This window comes from Puma concolor, chromosome E4 (genome assembly GCF_028749965.1).
Source record: "Puma concolor isolate L17-30 chromosome E4, mPumCon1.1.hap2, whole genome shotgun sequence".
In the NCBI taxonomy this organism is placed as follows: domain Eukaryota; kingdom Metazoa; phylum Chordata; class Mammalia; order Carnivora; family Felidae; genus Puma; species Puma concolor.
Genome location: NC_141683.1, coordinates 28276590 through 28293173, shown reverse-complemented (window position 1 = coordinate 28293173; position 16584 = coordinate 28276590). Strand labels below are relative to the sequence as shown.

Here is a 16584-nt window from a genome sequence, read left to right as displayed (position 1 = left end):
AAAGTGGAATAAAAGATCTATAGGTGTTTTGTTCCACTAAAGTGGCCATAGGACTTAACAGTCTGAGTGGCCTTACTTCTACTCTTGAAATTTCAAAAGATGAAATAAACAGTTTCGGGATTAGACTTCTTTCATTCCAAAGCATTACAGGAGTAATCATACTGTTGAAAATGAGAACATCTCAGTTAAAACCTTATTTTTTTGCACCTTTGATTTCCTCCAGAATCCCAATGCCCGAGTGTTTTCAACAAAGTGCCACATCATTAGAAATCAACATGAACGTTGGTCTTGTTAATTTTTTTTATTGATTACACTCTGCTGGCTGCATTTTGAACTTGACGACAAACATGAATTGTGTACACATGTAAAAATTTGGAACAATTCTCTTTTACGTAACAGTCTATTAGACCCTTGTTTTGTTATACTTTAGATAAATTAAATTTGAATAGCTCAATTATAATCAAGTATATTCAGCTTCAATTATAACTTCTAATGGATTCAAGCCTATTAGCACAATGTTAATAAAAGGCCAGTGGTTTGCTCCTAATGAACTTTTATGTATTACGTAATCACATTAAAAACCGGAGTCTCCTAAATACCTTAGGGTGGCATTCGCTAGTGGGTCCTGCAGTTTGGATGTCAAGACCAGTACCAGCATCTTTTGGGAGCTGCAAGGAAGTCAGAAGGACAAAGAACATAACTCAAAACACTAACTTCTTATTCGTACTAGCGCTTAGTCCAGGGTCCTGCTGTAACCTTCACTCGGTGACTTTTTTCTCTATCAATACAAAGACAATTTTCTCTCCTCATCGATCCTTCTAGTATTTTGTTTGGAGGACGGTGGTACATTGAAAAACTTTTAAGAACCTCCTTATCCATTTTGAGAGTTCAGAACTTTATAACTTTTGGATAAGCAATCAGAGTGAAGACTCTTAAAGACCCAGGTTGGACTAGCAAGCACAAAGCTTGACCACGTACGGATATTTGGGTCTGAAGTGAGCCTGGAGTGTGGACACAGGCGGTAGCAGAAAAATCGTTGATACCAGGGTGTAAACGCAGTTCTAGTCCACGCCGGCGTGGGTTCCAGGTCTGCGACACCAATTACCTCTCAAGAGGTGCGGCGAAATCCCACACAGCCCAGAACAACGGCAACCCAGACTCAAATCGATTCGGTACGGAACCCAGACGCAGGTGATCCGTGGGCGCTGGATGATGACGTACTCCGCAGACCAGGCGGTGATTGGTTTCCGAACGGGGCGTCGACCGCCAACGCGACGCGGAGCCCTGGCCTAAGTCCTCGCGAGAGCGGCGGACTCCGGTGCGGGATGGCCGCTGAGCCGGGCGGAGCTGGCTCGCGGCTCCCGGAGCCGGCTCTCCGGCCCGAGGCATGGCCCGGGGTCTCGGCCCGCTAGGCCGGCCTCGCCCTGATACGGTCGCCATGCCCAAGAGAGGGAAGCGCCTCAAGTTCCGGGCCCACGACGCCTGCTCTGGACGAGGTGGGCGAGGGGGTGGGGGCGTTGAAAGGCTCATTGCTGGCGGCAGGGAGGGGGGCTGGACGGCGCCGGGGCGAGCGCTCGCTTGCCTGTAATGGGAGAGCGGCTGGGGCCGGGGACCTGCAGTGAGCAGGAGGTCTAGGCGGGGAGGACGCTGACAAGAGAAGGCCTCCTCCTTTGAGGGTTGATGCTGTATTTCAGTGACCGTGGCGGATTATGCCAACTCGGATCCGGCGGTCGTGAGGTCTGGACGGGTCAAGAAAGCCGTCGCCAATGCTGTTCAGCAGGAAGGTAGGCTGCCGACAAGTCTTTTCAGACTCAGGCCGTGAAGACAGAACTAGGTGTTTCATTTTCCTGGGATCCTGCCTCAGTGTTTTTCTTGGAATCCTTTGGGCATCTTCCCATAAACGTGTTTGCCGTCCTGAGTAGTCATTTATGTATTCGGAGGAGGGGAAAGGGAGGATTAGCCAAGAGCAGTAGCAGTTTCTGTAGCAGAAATATTTTATTTCTGTTTTTGCATCCAAAAAAAATATGTATCTTTGTGTACTTTTCTGTAATTTTCACTGCCTCCTTCTTGGTTATTCGTCTTTTTCCTGTGGTTCATATGTACTCTCAGTTATTCTGCAGTTTGCTTCTTTGTGTGATAACCTTGAAGTGTGCTTTTCCTTTTCTCATGCTTCTCTTACAAGCCTTTAACTCACAGGTCCCTGCGACTTGTGCTTTTATGGCACCCACTGACTCTAGCTTAGGAACAGGGTTAAATTGGATTCATTTTCTCTCATTGCTTCTCAGAATTTATGCAAACGAGAATAGCATTAACCTTTTGTTTTTTATCCTACAGGGTTTATAGTGGAAGAATAATAATGCATTCCCTTTTTCTTCAGGTCTGAAGTTGACACTTTTAAGGAGTCAATCTCTGCAACTTTGGAGTCAGATTGCTCATTTGCTTTCCAGTATTTTTGTATTTAAATGCTAAAATTTCTTTCTTTTTGGTTCTCGGCTTTCTTCAGCAGGCTCTCTCACACTATTGCTCCACCCTCCCCCCTTTTTCTTTTCCTCTTGGATGCTGATATCCTGCCTAAGTCGTGTCATTTGTATTTCTGGATGGGACTCTGCCATCTCATTCTCCCCTTATTTTCTTCTAGTAAAATCTCTTTGTGGCTTGGAAGCCTCCCAGGTTCCTGCAGTGGAAGCTCTTTCTGGGGTTGGTGAGCCCTGTGACATCATTGACAGCAGTGATGAGATGGATGCTCAGGAGGAGAGCATCCATGAGAGAACCGTCTCCAGAAAAAAAAAGAGCAAGAGGCACAAAGGTATAGGGCTTGTTCGCTTTTGGTTTAGTCCTGTCTGTCATGATCACTTGAAGCTGTTCGCTTTCTCAGTAGCACAAGAGGTGAAGCCAGTGGAGAACCAGGGTTTGGATCTTAGTAGTGGGACAGGTTTAATATACTAGCGCTTTCTACTTTTGTCTACATTTGAGAGGAAAGGAGATTGGTAAGAGTCAGTAGGTTTCTGGAGTTGTAAATTTGACTGTACTAGCCATTCATTGAGAACATGTCATTGGTAGGTAAAAACCCGTATGGTGACATGAACACAAAAAGCCTTTGCATTTCTGGATTTCTGAACAGGTGAGGAAGCAAAGATGTGACCAAAAACGTTTTCCTAAATATGTGGATTGTATATAACCAGTTTCATTTCAGCTGAGGTTAGATATTACTATGGACTTTTAAGTGCTCTGCAATTGTTAATGTCTGCTTATGTCTAATAGATACTGTGGGAAATAGAAAATTATGTGATTTTATACTTTAGTGCCAATAAAACTCACACAAATGAAACAAAGAAAAATAAACTAACAGTATATAATGTGCCAGACTGTCGTGCAGTGGTTTGCTCTAGACTTCATGAATCAGACTTTCCTGGGGTAGCACCCAGGATAGCTATTCTTAAAGCTAAAGTGGTTCCAGTGATCAGCTAGAGTTAGGGGAAGCTAATGTATAAATGATATGTGTATTTTTGGTGTCAGATGTGCCAGAACTTTGATCTGTACTTGAGAGTCAGATAACAGATATTTGTATTTATTAAAATATATTGGAACAATCAATAATTAGTGGACTGACATCGCTTTGCAATTATGCCAGTTATTGTCAGTGATACCACTGTTTTCCAGAAGGCCAAAGTTAATACATTCCTCACATTTCTTTGTTCCTTAATTTTTTGCTTGAAATCCCTACTCATCATCACCATGCTTTTAGAGGTTTATCTTGCTTTGCTTTGTTTCTGGGCACACTCCAGAGAACAGCTTACAGACTTTTAAAATCTCTTTACTGACATAAAATTCGCTCCTTTAATGTGTACAATTCAATGGCTTTAGTATGTTTACAGAGTTGTGCAACCATGAACATGATCTGAGTTGAGAACATTTCTATCACCCCAAACCTCTTAGCATTATTCCTCATTTCCTCCTAATCCTCCTGGTCCCCCTAGCCTACCCCCAACCACTGATTTACCTTCTGTCTCTATAGATTTGCCTGTTCTGGACATTTCATATAAATGGAATCATACAATATGTGGTCTTTTGTGTCTAGCTGTTTTCATTTAGCATGTTTTCAAGTTCATCCATTTTGTAGGATATAACAGTACTTCAGTTTATTTGGCTATTTTTTAAAAAAACATTAAAAAAGTTTTTTTTTTTTTTCTTTTAGTGTTTATTTTTGAGAGAGAGACACACAGAGTGTGAGCAGGGTAGGGGTAGAGAGAGAGGGAAACACAGAACCTGAGGCAGGCTCCAGGCTTTGAGCTGTTAGCACAGAGCCTGACACGGGGCTTGAACCCATGGGATGCAAGATCATGACCTGAGCTGAAGTCGCGGATGCTTAACCAACTGAGCCACCCAGGTGCCCCTATTGGCTATTTTGAATAATGCTGCTGTGAATGCTCTTGTACAAGTTTTTGTATGGACGTATATTTTCATTTCTGTTGGGTAGGAGTGAAAGTGCTGAATCACATGGTAACTCTGGTTTAACTTTTTGAGTAATTGCCAGTGTGTTTTTTGTAGTTTCCATTTTATATTCCCACCAGTAATGTAAAGACTTCCAGTTTCTCTACATTCTCACCAACACTTGTTATTGTCTGACTTTTTAAATTAAAGCCATCTTAGTGGATGTCAGGTGCATGTCATGGTTTAGATTTGTGTTTCTCTGATGGCTAATGATGTCGAACATCTTTTCATGTGTGCTTATTGCCCATTTCTATGTCTTCTTTAGAGAAATGTCTACTCAAATCCTTTGCCCATTAAAAAAAAATTTTTTTTTAACATGTATTCATTTTTGAGAGACAGAGACAGAACGCAAGTGGGGGTGGGGCAGAGAGAAAGGGAGACACAGAATCCGAAGCAGGCTCCAGGCTCTGAGCTGTCAACACAGAGCGTGATGTGGGGCTTGAACTCACAGACCGTGAGATCATGACCTGAACCGAAGGTGGATGCTTAACCAACAGCCACCCAGGCACCCCATCCTTTGCCCATTTTTAAGTTGGGTTATCCTTTTATTACTGAGTTGTGAGAATTCTTTGTGTATTCAGGATACAGATACATAATTTGTGGCTTTCAGGTTTAACTATAATTCATCTTTTAGTTCTCTGCTCTCTCTGCTTTACTTTCATTAGGTTCCTTCATTCTAGTCAGACTGGTCTTTTTTTTTTTTTTTTTTTTTTTACCTTCTCTTTTTAGCTTCTTTTTAATGAAACAAATACAGAAGAAGAGAAAATAGTATAATGAGTCCCATATAGCTGTTACCCAGCATTAACACTTATCAACTTATGGCCATTTTTGTTTCAACCACTACTCCCCCACCTCAACACACACACTGGATTATTCTGAAACAATTTCCGGGTATCCTGTTATTATCTGTAAATATTTTGGTAGTTCCCTCCAAATGACAAATACTCTTTAACAACAACAACAAAATTAATCCTGTCTAAAAAGGTGAATAGTAATTTCTTAATAGTATCAGAATCTTGTTAGGCTTGGCTCTTTATTGCTGTCACATGTGTTTTGTTTTTCTAGGTCTCTGGGCTTTATGTTTACTGTTTATTTCACTTGGAATACTTTTCTCTTAAGCTATATCTATCAAAGTTCTTTATGTCCTTCATGGCTTATCTCCAAGAGGCTTTCTTTTACTGATTCCATTTCCTGCATCTTGAAATTTCTTAATAATGATGTTTCAAACACTGACAGTTCTTCAGTAGTTACCAAGTTTTGTCCCTAAAGATGAACATTTTTAAACAGCACTCTGCTTTGTAAAGCTCCTTATGGGACTCAGTGGGAGAAATTCTGATAGTCCTTTTCATTCTTCTTTAGGGAGAGATTTAATGTGGGAGAAGGTGGGGCCCAAACATGGCACACTTAACCTTAAATGGTTACCAGAAATTATAAGGAAGAATTGCAACCAGAGAAGAGGATGTTGTTTTGGAGGCATTGGTCCGTGTAACGAAGAATCTAATGCAACAACCTGATTGAGTCATATAGCTGCAGGAAGCTGTTAGCTAAAAAAGTAGAGGCAGCTTTGGGGAGGTAGTGTAGGGTCCTTTTGCCCAGGAAAGAGAAAGAAGAAAAGTTCTTTTTGGATAGTTGTGTGACTAGGTCTGAATTACAGGTTAGGGTTAGGGTTTGTCCAGGTGCAGATATCTTTATAGAGTGTGAGTTTTTGTTTGAACTTGAGACATCTGATGGACCTCAGAGTTAAGAGAATGAACCCTGATGAGGTCTGAAGGAGGAGGAGGTGGGGATACGTTGTCACAGGGCATCTTTGAATACTGAATGCTCCTGGCCAGGATCATAGGTCAAACTGGCAATGAAACGAGGAACTGGAAGGAAAGAAACATGTCTACAGGCATTTATTGAGTGATGAAGATATGCTGTAACTTACCTGCTGTTTTATTTAGTTTGCACTTTGAGGCTTCATCATACCATTTTAAAATCAGTTTTTGCTTTTTGTTTTTTTTAGAATGACTGAATTGAAGAAAATGTTTAGTGGATGGGGACTGTGAGGGAAATCAAGGGCAGAATATTTTGTTTTGTTTTTTTAAGTAGGCTTCATGCCTAGTGTGGAGCCCAACATGAGGCCTGAACTCATTACCCTGATATCAAGATCCGAGCTGAGATCAAGAATCTTTTTTTTTTTTTTTAATAACATTTTTTTAAAGTTTATTTTTGAGAGAGAGAGAGAGAACGAGAGAGAGAATGAGAGAGAGGACATGAGCAGGAGAGGGGCAGAGAGAGAGGGAGACAAAATCCGAAACAAGCTCTAGGCTGTCAGCACAGAGCCTGAGGCGGGACTTGAACTTGGGAACTGTGAGATCATGACCTGAGCCGAAGTTGGATGCTCAACCGACTGAGCCACTCAGGCACCCCTGAGATCAAGAATCTGATTCTCAACCGACTGAGCCACCCAGAGGCAGAGTTCGTGGTGCAAAGCTAGAATTTGGAGTAAAACCTGGGTTCTGTTTACCTTAACCTAGTGCCAAGGTTGTGTCTTATTACTAATAAAATGGGCACAGTAATATTTTCCTTATTTCTGTTGAAGAATTATTGGAGTGGAATGGTATAATGTATGCAGAAGTACTCTGGCAAACTTCAAAATAGTGTTTGAATAGTTGTTAAATAAAAGTCTTTTAAGAATATGACCTAGTCACTTGGGCAACAGGAAGCAAAAGTTTCTAGCAGCTAGAATAAGCAGGAAATGATGAGCCTGACAGGCTTTCTTGGACCTGTTTAAAACTTTTTTTAACAGTGCAAGCCCTGGGAGAATTGAAATGATTGGGGGTCTTTAGGTATGTGTGTAATAGAAGGTCAAAGGTTATATTCTCTTTTCTGTTTCAGAAGACCTGGATGGGGCTGGAGGAGAAGAGTATCCCATGGATATTTGGCTATTGCTGGCCTCCTATATCCGTCCTGAGGACATTGTGAATTTTTCCCTGATTTGTAAGAATGCCTGGACTGTCACTTGCACTGCTGCCTTTTGGACCAGGTTGTACCGAAGGTGCGACCACAGAGAGCTCACTCTGTTGTCTTTGTAGCTGATTTCATTGCTGATTATGATTTGGAGCTACTCCCTGGCTGGTGACTGTTTTCACTTTCTCTGCTCCATGCCGGGCGTGAGCCTAGCTTTGGACTCCTTGAGCCCCTCTTTAATTTAAAATTGGTATTATTAATTCATCCAGGTAATTGTCTTCCCTATGGTTGCCCCCTCCCCCATCCAGTATCCACTTTCGACAAAAAGTCTTGCTTCGGGTCTCACAAAGAGTGGTCTTTGACTTTTCTTCATAAGTTTATTTTAACTAGAATTTTCAAAAGCTACAGATGTCTATCTGCTTACCTTTCTAACTGGGTTCATTGTTTCTTAGTTTGCCAATTATCTTGAAGTATCGTAGAGTTTTTGTACTCATGTTGCCCTGTGTATAGTTGTAGAGGTGAGAGTGAGGAGCAAGTGAATGATATAATTAGTAAGACGGCTAGCTTTTGCTACCAGATGCAGAAATGTAACGAAGATTATAAACTCTCAGTAAGGATGTTATGGGGAGAGATGTTGAGGTGGAAGTATGTAGAGAACCCGTTGAGACATGAAACACATGAGTGGACTGTGGGATTACAAGATATATGTGAATTGGTTTTTGCATAGCAAAGAAGTAAAAATAGCTAAGAAATGAAGAAGTGGTGGTGGTGGTGGTGGTGTGTGTACACACGTGTGTGCATGGGAGAACACTGGGGACAAGCTAACTACTGGCCAGTAGAATCATACAGTTAGGTTCATATGGAGAGTAGGAATCCTAGGGGACCCAGAGCAGGAGAGATAGGTCACATATTGGTAGGAGTAATGTGTCATGTTTCAGGCACTACACGCTGGATGCCTCTCTGCCTTTGCGCCTGCGACCAGAGTCCATGGAGAAGCTGCGCTGTCTCCGGGCATGTGTGATCCGATCTCTGTACCATATGTATGAGCCATTTGCTGCTCGAATCTCCAAGAATCCAGCCATTCCAGAAAGCACTCCCAGCACATTAAAGAATTCCAAAGTAAGTGAGAATTATTGTTGGCGCCTAACTAGTGGACTCTTGTATGGTGGGCCTATTAATATGGCTTATCTCCAGCTTTCTTGATGGGGAGGGCTAGGGCTATAGGTTCCAGGCTGCTAGGAGACTAATGGAAGCTTTCAGGACTCAAGGGTTTCACTTCTCTAAGACATTCCTGCTCTGCTGGGCTGGCTTTTCTTACCTTTACCTTAAAGCTTTCTTGTGCTTCTAGCATATTCTTTATTCTCTTTACTTTATTCTCACGCATTGTACATTGGATCACTTTAGCTGGTTTTGATGGTTTGGGTTAGGAAGAGCACAACTCAAACAGTAGATGTAAACTGTAATTCTTACAAGGTACTTTAAATCACGATGCAAAGATATAACACGAACACCTTAGTAATTTTCTTTTCTGAATGTGACCTTGATGTCTAGGCTTCTTGTTTCTTGTTGACCTCGTTAAAAGGTTTTGGTACAGACTTTAGCATATGCTAAGTGCCCACTGTTGCCAAGCTCTGGGCTAGGTCATTTCAGAGAGTATAAGGTACTTGCGCTCGTAGATTTTAGCTCTCTCAAATTCTTGCTGTGTCCTAGGCTATTTCTTATATCTTGGGATTTCCCCAGTAGTTTTTATTCATACATTGTATTCAAGTATCTGGCATTCTTCTGATTTGTAAATAGGTCTATTAGCCTTTGGTCCTTTCTCTCCTTTTCACCATATTGAAATACCCAGCGAACCCACTTTTGCCGAGCTAGACCAGTACAACAGACACGATCACTTAGGCAAGTTGATGCCTCAGCCTGTTTCTCCTTCAACTAATACCGTTGTCTACATTCTGTCTCTTATGAGTTGTGGGTAAATTTTATTACTCTGTTCCTACCCCAGCCCTGGTGTTCTATAGCACTTTCTGTTCTCTTCTATTTTGTTTCTGCGCTTTGGGTGTTCTGATTCTTCTCGCCTAGTTTAGCTCCAGTGTGATACTATTCTACCTGCTACATGTTGGTTGAAAGGGTACTGTTGGTTTCAGGATTATCGAGGTTCCTTCCAGGATTGCAAACTGAGATGATCAGGGTTATGGGCTGAGCTCAATTTAATACCACACTCGCTGGTGGCTTTAGGGCAAGAGTAGAATGCGGGGCGAGTAGAATTTCACCCAGCAGCTGCTTCCGCTAGTAATATGAGTGGACGGTATATCATCTCACACTTGCAGTTTGCCTCCCCCAGAAACATTTGATAGTATCAGACCAAGTATGAGGAGGTGGGGATCATCCCAAAGCTACACATCATGCCAGGTGTGAGTCATTTGCTGGGAGTAGAGCAGCACTGGGCGAACTCCTCATGCCTGACACATCCTAGCGGCTCCAGTGCACAATGCAAGTGCTACTGCCTAAATCGAAAATACCTCTGGCTTCATAGTCTTATCACTTATATTAATTTTTTAAAAGTAGATTATAAAAAGCCAAGGTGGTGAAACCTAAGGTCTTATTCCAGATAGTAAGCCCAGGCCTCTTGGCTGCTTCTTTTGTGCCTTGTTGTTAGAGATCTCTTAAGAGGATGTGGGACCTGCAGTGGCAGGTGTCCCATGCATGGCCTTGCCACTTGTATAACCACAATCGCATGGCATTCAGGGAGTTGGCAGCATGCCTAAAGGAAGTTGTCCCACGTTCCTGGACTCCAGCTTTTCGTATTTGATTCTCCCTCTCTCTCTTTTCAATAGCATAGCTTGTATGGGACACTGGAGCCGTTGTGATGGCAGCAGAAGTGTCTGCCCCTTAAAGCCAAGCCCATTATTTTTGATGGAACAGCAGGACGTACAGGGCATGTCTGAAGGGCAGGACAGCTGGCACGGCGGACGACCCACCCCTTATCCCCTGGGAGGTACTTAACTTCTTGTGTTAACCCTAGCTGTAGCCTGACTTTCACTGAGGGGCTTACTTGAGACTGAATTCAGCCCAGCTCTGTAGTTTTCACATCGGCTGTCTGCTCCCAGAAGGTCCTGAGTGGCTTGCTCCTGTTACAGGACCGGCCATCTCTGCCTGCCTTATGGCTTTGTTATCATCTTGCCTGGTGGCTACTGGCTGCCCTTATATTTTCATATAGAGGAGTGGCTTGCTGAATCAGAGAATGTCCCAGTCTCTAGAGACCATGTTTCTGTCTTTAAAGATGAGAACAGTGGGGGTTGACCTCAACAGCATCTGAGGTTGACTTATACTGGTCCCTCTTCTCTTTACTGAATAACCCTGGGACTGTGTCTTTTCATGTTGCACCAGTGTCAAATTGGCGGGGAGGGGTCTCTATCTGTGCCAAAGTAAAATCTCAGCATTGGGACTGTGGCTGGCTTTAGAGCTGTCAAACAGGTTTTTGCTGGTTATTTTTTGTGACCTTATTTTGATTTTTTTCCTTTTCTGTCTTATATTTATTTATTTTTGGTTTACTTTATTTTTCTTTTTCTTACAGTGCTTACTTTTCTGGTGCAGAAAGATTGTTGGGAACAGACAGGAACCAATGTGGGAATTCAACTTTAAGTTCAAGAAACAGGTATGTAGTCGTATCTTCTTGTTGTTTTTCAGGCACTATGCTGTTCTAATAAATTTCACTAGGCATAAAATTGCCTTATTAAAATCAAATAGTACACATCAGAACTTACAGAAATGCCCTGAGAAGAAAAGGAAGGAGGAATTACCCTATACGAAAGAGACCTCATGGTACAATAGTGTAATGCAAAGTGGGCGCTGAATCGGGGAACAAAGAGCTATAAAAGACACATGGGAACAATTCAAGAAATTTGAGGATGCTGTGAATATGAGATGATAGGAAATTGTTGTTAATTTCTTAGGTATGACGGTGACACTCTGGTTATATGTGTCTTCATCCATGCTGAATAAGGTGGTGCATCAGTGCTGCTTTCAGATGCCTTTGCCCCTTCTGCCCCCAACGTGCGTGTGATTTGTTTATGTGTGTATACATAACATGAGAGAGAGGTGGGAGGAGAGAAAATGGAATATCTAATGATAGAGGGTATACAGGAGTTTATTGCACTCTTTTATTACCTTTTCTGTATAGTTGAAGACTTTTTAAACATGGGAAAAAGGGGAAAACTTGTTATAACAATGTACTGGGGTTGTTTGCCTATCACTTTTTGTTTTTCAAAGCAAATGTATTTGCAAACAACAGTGATTTGTATGGTTTTACACCTGAGGCCGTGTGGGGAGGCCCTGAGGAAAGGGGCTGCCAAGAGGCTATGTATAAGAAGAGGAGATAGTATTCTACTCTGTCTCTGCCTTTTGCTTGGACTATACCTGAGATCTTGGCCTCTGTGAGGGTCTGCTTTGCTTGTCTTTACTTCTTGTCCTCAGCAGGCTCATTTCTTCCTTCTGTCTCCCCTACTTAGTATCTTATGAGGAGATGCATTATAAATGCGATTAGTTATCCTGCACTTGATGGTAGGTGAGTTACAGATAGGTTTATAATGAAAGTAAATAATATTTTTCCATTTGATTTTTTTTTTTTTAAACGTGGTTTTAAGGAAGAATTTTGGCTCTAATCATTTGATGTTAATAATAGGTCCTCAATCTGTGATACCCATTAGATGTTGATAGAAGGTCCACCATGGGATGTTTCTGGGAAGGAGCTTCAGGGCAGTCTCAGCAGTGTTCCAGCTGAGACCGGAATTAACTGCAGAAAGGTGAATGCTGAGATTTCCTTTAGTTCTGAGACTCACGACTCTTTTATTTATGGTGACTGGAATTAGACGGCCACTTCTGCTTCTGTCCCATTTGTGCAGCAGACGTTCTTTGGAGTCCAACAAGTCACAAGGAATTTGCAATCTTTCAAACATTGGAGAGCTTCTGATAGAGCTATAAGTTTCCATTTCTTGCCAGAAGGCCGGAAATCCCGCCTAAATGAAGCATATACCCATTGCCACATTGCTTATCCTAATGTGTTTCCTCTTCTTTCAAAAGGCAGGTTTTCCTTGATCTGTATAGAAACCAATATGTCTATAAAGAGAGGAGGTGACAGAAGAGGGATCTCATCCTTTTGTTGAGCCATAGGACTTTCACGGGTGGAGTCTTAGAGCCATGAACATTTCCTCTAAGCTATGAGAGTAATTCTCAGTTCTGTTCAGTCCCCTAGATTAAAGAGCAAGTGTATGGGAGGGTTGCAGCCTCCCATTCAGTACGAAGATGTTCATACCAACCCAGACCAGGACTGCTGCCTACTACAGGTCACTACCCTCAACTTCATCTTTATTCCAATTGTCATGGGGATGATATTTACCCTGGTAAGTGGGGACAGCGTGTCATTCTTAGCTCTTTTACATACTCTCACTATACGGAGGGCTGGACAGAAATTTATAAATTTAATCATCGAGGAAGAAATCTTTGAAGAATAATTTTTTAAAAAAAAAAAATTCTGAAAGCAGATTTATATATTAGGAACAGATTTATGGAGGAGTTAATCATATCTGAGAATGTCTTATCTCATTTTTTTTTGCATCTTTGTATAGTTATCGCTAATATTGGAGAAACATCATCCTTTCAGGGATAATATGGAGGCTTATATATGAGCACTGTATGTCAGGACCTTGAGGCATGCTTGTGGTGTCATAAATGGAATACTAAAATGTAGGGTGACCACTTGGTCCCTGTGTGATGGTGACTATTCAAGCCTTAGCCAAGAATTAGATTAGTAAACAACAAATATGTCTCTGGCCTATTTTCCAAGTTTTTAATAATTTTGACTGGATTGGGAACTTGAGAGTTCATGCGATTTATCTTCGCTGTCCTTTAGGCTTATGTTCAGAGCTGCGTGGGGTTCCAACCTCCACACTGAAAATAGTTTTATTCTTTTTTTAATGGTAAAATAAATAATGCATACTTCATGGAAAGAACTTAAATAATACATAAATACATCGAGAAAGGAAAGGTGACCTAGACGTTGACTGTCCTATAACTATTAACTTTTTGGGAGTTGTTCTTTATTGTGTCCATTATTATGTACATGCATACGTCCACTCTCTTAAATAATTTTGTATAATTGAGATTATATCATACATGCTGTGTTGGTTGTTAGGCACCTCTCCCCTCCCTCAAGGTTAAGTCACATTAATGACCTAGTTATATATTCAGATTCCCTGTACTTCATGCTCCTACAGTTCTGTACAGACCAACATATACATAAACATATTTAGAGATTGTGTGGTTTATTTTACCAAACATGTGATCAGATGTATGTTTCATGCATCTTGTTTGACCTGCTCAAAATATCTCATCAGGATGCCTTCAAGTCATTTCGTATAGCTCCCACCCAGTTTTTAAAAATGGACTTCAGTGGTAGTCTGTGTGTGTGTATATCCTGATTTACTCAGCTATTTGAGAAGCTTTCTTTAGCAGAGTTTAAATATGAAGAAATTTCATTTTGTGGCCCAGCCAGTGTAAATTTTGTCTAGACTGTCTTATTTCAGGGTAAGCTGTAGGAAAATAAGGTTGTTGGATTTGGGGACTGAATTTGCTTTTTCTCTGCTAGTTTACTATCAATGTGAGCACGGACATGCGGCATCATCGCGTGAGACTGGTGTTCCAGGACTCTCCTGTCCGTGGCGGCCGGAAACTGCGCAGCGAACAGGGCGTGCAAATCATCCTGGACCCAGTGCACAGCGTTCGACTCTTTGACTGGTGGCATCCTCAGTACCCATTCTCCCTGAGAGCATAGTTACTGCTTCTCGTCGCTGAGGGCAGCCCTGAGCTGGGCCAGTCCATTAGTAATCAGATTCCGGTTTGGAAGGGGCGTCCGGATTGTATATCTGGTCAGTAACGCACGTGCTCTTCCAGTTCCCCGGGCTCCTGGTAGGGGAAGGAGAAGGATTGAATCGAGAGGAAAAACAACTATGATTTATAAACATATTTTAATGTAAAAAATGTGCATTTGAAAGGAGAAACCTGGCCCCATTTTCTGTGTTAAACCCCATTTGGTGCTATTGAGTTTGTTGTTCTTTATTCTTTTATCCCAGCAAAAATGGATGATCTTGCTCTAGGGAAAAATTAAACTCTTGAATCTCCAAACAAGGAAGTTTCAGCCTTCCCTTGTGATCAGAGAGGAGCCTTAGAGGCCTAAAATTGTTGCTACTATTGCTTCCCATTAAGCTCCCCCTCAAATTCAAGTGAATATTTTCTCTTCTCCCTTTACCCTCCTCCAGAAATAAAGCAGGTGACAGGGTTTTCAGAATCTTAGAAGATTGACTTGTGTATCTTTCTTTAAAAATCACTTTTGGATATTTGATAAATATTTTTTTGCCAATTTGGATTTTTGCACGAGGCTTGATAGTGGTGGTGATGATGACTTTGTGCCCTTGGTACTATACTAGGAACTTTACATGATAACACTAATTCTCATGATCCTGCAAGGTAGGTGATACTGGTCCCATTCTGTGGTTGAGAAAACTGAATCCGTGACTTACCCAAGGCCATGCAGCCAATAAATGGCGGAGGATTCTGACCCAGGTCTTTTTGCTGTCCCACAGTTAAAAAGTTCCGTTTCATTCCCTCTGGTAGATGGTGGCAAAAGGGAGGAGGCAGATTGTACATAGATAAGAAAGTAAGAGGGTAAGTAAAAATTTGATTGTGGTATACCTTATCCGTAATCAGCCTAAAAGGTATATATGAAAGAGTCTTTGGAATATGTGTTTCTTTATTTTATTTTATTTTATTTATTTTATTTTATTTTATTTTATTTTATTTTATTTTATTTTTTATTTTATTTATTTTATTTTATTTATTTTATTTTTTATTTTATTTTATTTTATTTTATTTTATTTTTTTTTATTTTTTTTTTTTTTATGTTTATTCATTTTTGAGAGACAGAGAGAGACAGAGCATGAGCGGGGAAGGGGCAGAGAGAGAGGGAGACACAGAATCCAAAGCAGGCTTCAGGCTCTGAGCTGTCAGCACAGAGCCTGATGCGGGGCTCGAACTCACGGACTGTGAGATCGTGACCTGAGCCGAAGTCGGATGCTCAACCAACTGAGCCACCCAGGTGCCCCTGGAATATGTGTTTCTAAGTAAATTGCAAAACAGACCAAGAAAGGCAGAAGAGTAATGATATTTTCATTGAATTGTTAGGCATTTATTATGCTGAAGGTCATTTAAAAAAAAATGCATTCTGTGTTGAAACCAGCCTCCTGAACTATAAGCACTTCGTGATCTGCCTCTGCCCTGGCCTGCCCTATGCTGCCTATCATTCTGTGTGCCTACAGGAGCCTGGCCTTACATCCCTGCAGAGATGCTAATGTCCTGTTAGAGCACTTGCTGTAGCTGGTGTACTCTGAGAAGAGGTTCGTGGGTGGGATTTTTGGTTTTATTTTGTCTTTCCTAACAAGATAACCTTGCTACTTGACCTCCCTCCCCAGACCCCCAAATTAGCTGGTGTGAGTTGGATAGTAGCTGGATGGTGCCATGAGATTCAGATAATAGTCTCAAGCCATGTAAATCTTATGGGGGTAATTATTACCACAAACCAAACTGTTAAATTAGCATGTGGTTTTTTTCCTTAACTATCCTCCCTAACCCCTACTAGTTAAAGAATATTCTTAGGAAGCATCTGTTTAAGACTGCTGCTAATAGCTAAACCTTACTCCACACCGAGGGTGGTACTAAAAGCTGTTCACATGGAAAGTGAGCCTGGGTCAGTGAAAATCAGAATTTGAGTATGTGAATGATAAAAATAAACAACCCCCGCCCCCCTCCAAGGACAATAACACCTTGCAAAGGTCTACAATCAAAAGTTGCTTTTTTGAGGCAGAAGGGAAGAAGCACAGAGCTCTGGTTCCCTGGACTAATGATGCCATGAAGCAGCAGGGAATTATTCTGATGGATCGTGTATACCCCATTTAGGAGGTACCTTTAAAAGGGGAGTGAAACTAATTTGGCTTAATAATTGTCTTCTGACTCAACTTCTAAGTTTTGGTATTAAACTTTGTGGTGATGATTGATACAATATTAGATACCTCCTCAGCTGTTTTCTTAGCA

At 41.5% G+C, this 16584-nt stretch overlaps 2 protein-coding genes across 8 annotated transcripts in view; one reads left to right on the top strand and one right to left on the bottom strand.

Moving 5' to 3' along the window:
• LOC112857711 (alpha-1,3-mannosyl-glycoprotein 4-beta-N-acetylglucosaminyltransferase-like protein MGAT4E) overlaps nt 1-1222 on the bottom strand; it is a 36239-nt gene extending 35017 nt beyond the window's left edge. The window contains exons 1-2 of one of the 5 annotated variants that reach the window (XM_086694508.1): nt 1106-1222; nt 600-668 (exon numbers count right to left, since the gene is read on the bottom strand). The gene's annotated coding sequence lies outside the window, so the exon portion shown is untranslated. Of the gene's footprint in view, nt 1-599 lie in introns of all 5 variants that reach the window. The other 4 variants (XM_086694506.1, XM_086694509.1, XM_025921024.2 and 1 more) reach the window with 4 other exon arrangements.
• A 63-nt stretch (nt 1223-1285) lies between these two features.
• Nucleotides 1286-14793, top strand: TMEM183A (transmembrane protein 183A). Of its 3 annotated transcripts, none has more exons than XM_086694512.1 (8): nt 1286-1496; nt 1695-1784; nt 2639-2806; nt 7375-7531; nt 8382-8562; nt 11018-11098; nt 12687-12842; nt 14087-14793. In XM_086694512.1, the coding sequence occupies exons 1-8, from the start codon at nt 1388-1390 to the stop codon at nt 14270-14272; spliced, it is 1128 nt and encodes a 375-aa protein (XP_086550638.1). In that variant the 5' UTR covers nt 1286-1387; the 3' UTR covers nt 14273-14793. The 3 variants fall into 3 exon arrangements, with proteins under 3 accessions (XP_086550638.1, XP_086550636.1, XP_086550639.1); XM_086694510.1 differs by having other exon boundaries at nt 7372-7531; XM_086694513.1 differs by lacking the exon at nt 2639-2806 and having other exon boundaries at nt 1287-1496; nt 7372-7531.
• Nucleotides 14794-16584: the final 1791 nt, after the last annotated feature.